Source organism: Corylus avellana, chromosome 4 (assembly GCF_965113065.1).
Source record: "Corylus avellana chromosome 4, dhCorAvel1.hap1.2, whole genome shotgun sequence".
NCBI lineage: Eukaryota > Viridiplantae > Streptophyta > Magnoliopsida > Fagales > Betulaceae > Corylus > Corylus avellana.
The window spans coordinates 31,159,277-31,163,437 of NC_142493.1; the positions used below are offsets into that span (position 1 = coordinate 31,159,277).

The window sequence follows — 4,161 nt, forward strand, 5'->3', positions numbered from 1 at the left end:
CCAAGATGTTTGTTAGACCCACCATTTACCGGGCTAGGGTAAAGATATTTTTGTTGTCGGTCGATATAGCTGGATTTCACCAGATGGGCCTGGGCTAGGAAGCCCATTTCAAGCAACTACCCAGATATTAATCAATAAAGCCGTGTCTCAGTTTTGGTCCTTTCGTTTTTATGCTTCAAACTCTCTGCTTTTGCATGATTTTTTTTTTTTTTTAATATTGTTCGGACAAGAAAACGTCAGCACCATTAAGGCTAATCCCACCCAATTCACATGTAACTAAATCTGAGCCGTTGATCATCACTTAACACTCACGCGCATGACACCTGGAGATTTCATTCTCGTTGGAACAAGAAGACACGTCAAACTCAAATTTTACAAATTTTGACTTAGAACTTGAACCTTTTTTTTTTTTTTCTCCTTATGCCATTCATGGCTCACGACCATAACTGTACGTGGCTAAAGCCATGAATGCATGGCACACTCAAGATTCGGTGTACTCTTTTTCGTAACATATATACTACTAAACTTTTCCTTTTGAATAACCATAAACATTCTACTAAAATTCATATTTCATACTACTAAATCTTTGTATAAAACTCTTATGAATAATCTTCTCATAAATACTAAACTGAACTGGGGAGACATGGCCTTGCTCAACCCATAACCTATAGCCATAGCTATCAGTGCCATAGCCAATAAACACACCTCCAAGATTTAGGATCAAGATAATTGTTCCTATTCTCCAGGCAATATATCCACCACTCAGTGAAACTGATGATGATCCTCTGCTGATCAAATGTGCTGCAGCTGCTATATATATATTGATCACTGGCAACCCAACATGTATCCTCATGCTCCATTCTGTCTTGGTTTCCCTAGGATGTTTTCAGTCGATCTCCTGATCATCCCATGTGTGCAAAACAACAAGCCTCAAATGTTAATTCACTGTCACGTACGTACAGTATTCACCGACATTATCAGACTTTGAGACACTTCAACTTATATATATATGAATAATGAATTTCTACTTGTAGTTTTGTATAATATCGTGGGTTAATGTGGTTTGTATGACGTGTATATTTGTCTCATTCTATAATTCCTATATAAACCCTGTAATGGGTACATTAATATATTGAAAAGTATATTCAAAATTGTAGCCGTTGTGGTAGAAAAAAATAGTACTTAATTATATGATGCACGAGTAGATTCTCTAAAAAAAAAATTCGCACATGCATGGCATTGCCATCTACTTCAACTGATGTTATAATTAAAGTTGACATATTTTTTTTTAAAAAATTTAAATAAATACTATCAATTTAATTTGAAACGGAGAGCATCGTTGTCGAGCCAACCACACCTAGGCAGCTATATATTTGGGAGCATGCATATCTAGATCACCACTCTAGAAACGGAAAACTTTTAGAAGTTAATTAACAGATAAAGGCAACTTAGACAGGAAATTACCAAGTAACTAAAATTACCACAAACTCAGTTCCTATTAAAACATTACTTAATTAGTCTTAACTCTGATTGAGTAGTTCATTAAGAAACAAATAATTAACGTCAGGTAAAAGGAAAAGACGACAAAACAAGTTTGAGACATATATATATATGGAGCTAAATATATCAAATTAAAGATCTAATTTGCATGCTAAAATGCTTTCCAATTGTCCTGTCTGTCTCTGCATGCATTGTCGATTGGAAATATTTTACTTCATCCCTGCAAAACATAAGCCCTTGTGCATATCAATCTTTGCCGATCATCATGAGTAACTAATTTGAAATTCTAAAAGCTTAAAGAAAAAAGAACTGCATGCCCTTCAGTGAAAGTAGAGAGGGACGTACTCTTACATTATTTTTTATCCCAGAAACTGCACCGACGTTTGAATTTGGAATGTACCTAGCCCACTATTGCCCAAATATCAGTTTAGATAATAAGGCTAAAGTAAGCTTAAATTGTTAAGAATATTAGAGCACTAGCCGCACCTTCCTTAAATCATATTTTCTTTTCTAAATGTATCAAAAACTTCTAAAAAAGTCACTCTTTTGGTGTTTCGATCCCTTAACAGTTAACACCAAGAGAACCAAAAATGCTACCCTAATTAAATTTAGGGTAACATTTTACATATCTCTTAACATTATTTAAAAGAATATGTAAATAACTTTTTTTTTTCTTTTCTTTTTTTCTCCTAGCATTTATTTAAAATAATAATTAAATGGTATAAGAAAATGATAATAGAAGTTATAGTATAGTTTATTTGAATAGAGAAACAAAATCTAAAAAAAAAAAAAAAAAACCATAGCTAGGCCATCGATCAGTGCTCTTACAGTCTTACACAGGTTTCCTTTGGTACGGAAAATAGACTGAAAATAAACTTACGTTTTTGGCTGCCGTGCTAAAAGCTTCTCGATGTGGTATCTCAGGGTTGGCAGCTTTGATGCGCTGTATCTCCTCCCTTTAAAAGATGCATAAAACACATCACTTTTCTTTGAGATAGTACTATTAAACGTTACTTCATCAATAATAGTAACAACAACTATATATGGCACCAAAAAAACAAAAGAAAAAGCACAGAAGGAATACTAAGATGCATAGTACTACTACTGGCAAGATTATCAGTAAGAAAAAGAAGAAATCCCCCTTACTTCATAAATCGGTTGTAAGCAGATGGAAGCCTGTGTTTCTTCTCAGGTGCTGAAATCATTTAGACATAAATATTATTCGAGAATGAAAAAGGAAAAGAAAAGTAAGCATTAATTAGCTAGAAGAGTCTAAGCTGTATATATATATATATATATGTTACGTTTTACAACAAAGGGTGCTTTTGGGGACAATGGCTCGCTTGATGTCGATGAGGATGATGACGAGGATTGGCCCTTTCTGAAATCATTGCAAAACCCCTGCTTCTCCTTCAAACATACACACTTTCCATCAGTGAGACCAGAAATCCTCCCCTACATTTCTTTGTTTTAACCAAGTTATACGGAATATGTGGCTCTGAAGACTAAGAGTTTGTTTGAGATTGCGTTTAAGGAGCCTAAAAGTTCTTTTAACACTCTGTTTGAAAAAAAAAAAAAAAAAAAAAGTATTCGTTTGTCAAAAAAATTAAAATCGCTTTTAAGGGTTCAAAAAGCCTAAAAATGGTCTAAACGTACTTGGCAAAAGCTTAAAAATGAAACTTTTGCCCAAAAACGCTTTTTGACTTAAAAGCTCTATTTCTCAAACGCAATCCTAAACAAATTCTAAAAGAATATCAAAAAGCTTATGTATTTTTACTAATTTTAGGGAGACAGAAAAAAACTACACTTTTTTTTTTTAATCTATGCATGTGATTTTTCCTTTTGTTTTCTTTGTGTTGTTAATAGAAATTCATAAACTAATGTATTAATTGTTTTTTCTTTCTTGTCAAGTAATGCATGTTAATTATAATCATATTGCTTACTACATAATACTGAAAACTAAACCATTTGTTTTCAAATGTTGCAGAATTGAAGGAAAAATAGTTTGAAAAGTTGGGTAGCTAGCTAGCTAGGGCACGAGAATGAGGAGACTAACCTGAAGAGTACTCATTGGGTGGTCAAGACATTGGCCTTGCAGTGGAGGTCTGGTGCTTATAAAAGACAGGTTACTGCAGTGACCACATTTCACAGTAACAGTTTCCAGCAACCTCTTGAATGGAATCCCAACCTAGTAATTAATTAAACGAAAATACACCAACACAAGACACGTACACAAATTATTACAAAGTGGAAGCCAAAAAAAAAAAAAAAATCAAATACAAGCAAATCAACATGATATAAACAACAATTGGCATATATGATTTATATATATGTAGGTTTAATTAATTAATTACTATATGTGGGTTATATTATATAGGACGCAACGTTTTCTACATATACTACCTTAACCTAGCTTGGAAGAAATGAAACTTAATTCTGACCTAATAATATATAGATAAAGAAGATTACTTTTTTCTTTTTTTTTTAAAAGAAATGTAAATTTACCGCAAGAACAGTGTAGCAGAAGTTGCATCGGACATAGCAGAGATGCTCTGATGGTGGAACCAAATCCATGGAGACTTTTTCTTCTAGGTTCATGGCGAAGGAGGAGGAGAAGACGAAGAAGAAGAAGAGTGGTTTGAATTGGGTGTGAAAGGTGGT

At 33.4% G+C, this 4,161-nt stretch overlaps 1 protein-coding gene across 3 annotated transcripts; it reads right to left on the reverse strand.

Annotated features, from left to right (window-relative positions):
- Nucleotides 1–1,581: 1,581 nt before the first annotated feature.
- CRC (Plant-specific transcription factor YABBY family protein) lies at nucleotides 1,582–4,161 on the reverse strand. 3 transcript variants are annotated; one of them, XM_059592615.2, is made up of 7 exons: nucleotides 4,006–4,161; nucleotides 3,557–3,688; nucleotides 2,805–2,901; nucleotides 2,647–2,695; nucleotides 2,381–2,456; nucleotides 1,846–1,908; nucleotides 1,582–1,720 (listed from the first exon to the last, which is right to left on the reverse strand). In XM_059592615.2, exons 1-7 carry the CDS (start codon nucleotides 4,096–4,098, stop codon nucleotides 1,715–1,717), a joined length of 516 nt encoding a protein of 171 aa, XP_059448598.1. In that variant the 5' UTR covers nucleotides 4,099–4,161; the 3' UTR covers nucleotides 1,582–1,714. The 3 variants fall into 3 exon arrangements, with proteins under 3 accessions (XP_059448598.1, XP_059448597.1, XP_059448595.1); XM_059592614.2 differs by having other exon boundaries at nucleotides 1,852–1,908; nucleotides 2,805–2,910; XM_059592612.2 differs by having other exon boundaries at nucleotides 2,805–2,910.

What these genes read in the sequence shown, in the direction of transcription:
- CRC (XM_059592612.2), bottom strand. Translation starts at nt 4,098, where the DNA reads ATGAACCTAGAAGAAAAAGTCTCCATGGATTTGGTTCCACCATCAGAG. An exon ending in GCTTACAACCGATTTATGAA is followed by an intron (nt 2,457 to 2,646) that starts GTAAGGGGGATT and finishes CATCTTTTAAAG; the next exon opens with GGAGGAGATACAGCGCATCA. An exon ending in TTAGCACGGCAGCCAAAAAC is followed by an intron (nt 1,909 to 2,380) that starts GTAAGTTTATTT and finishes TTTGGGCAATAG; the next exon opens with TGGGCTAGGTACATTCCAAA.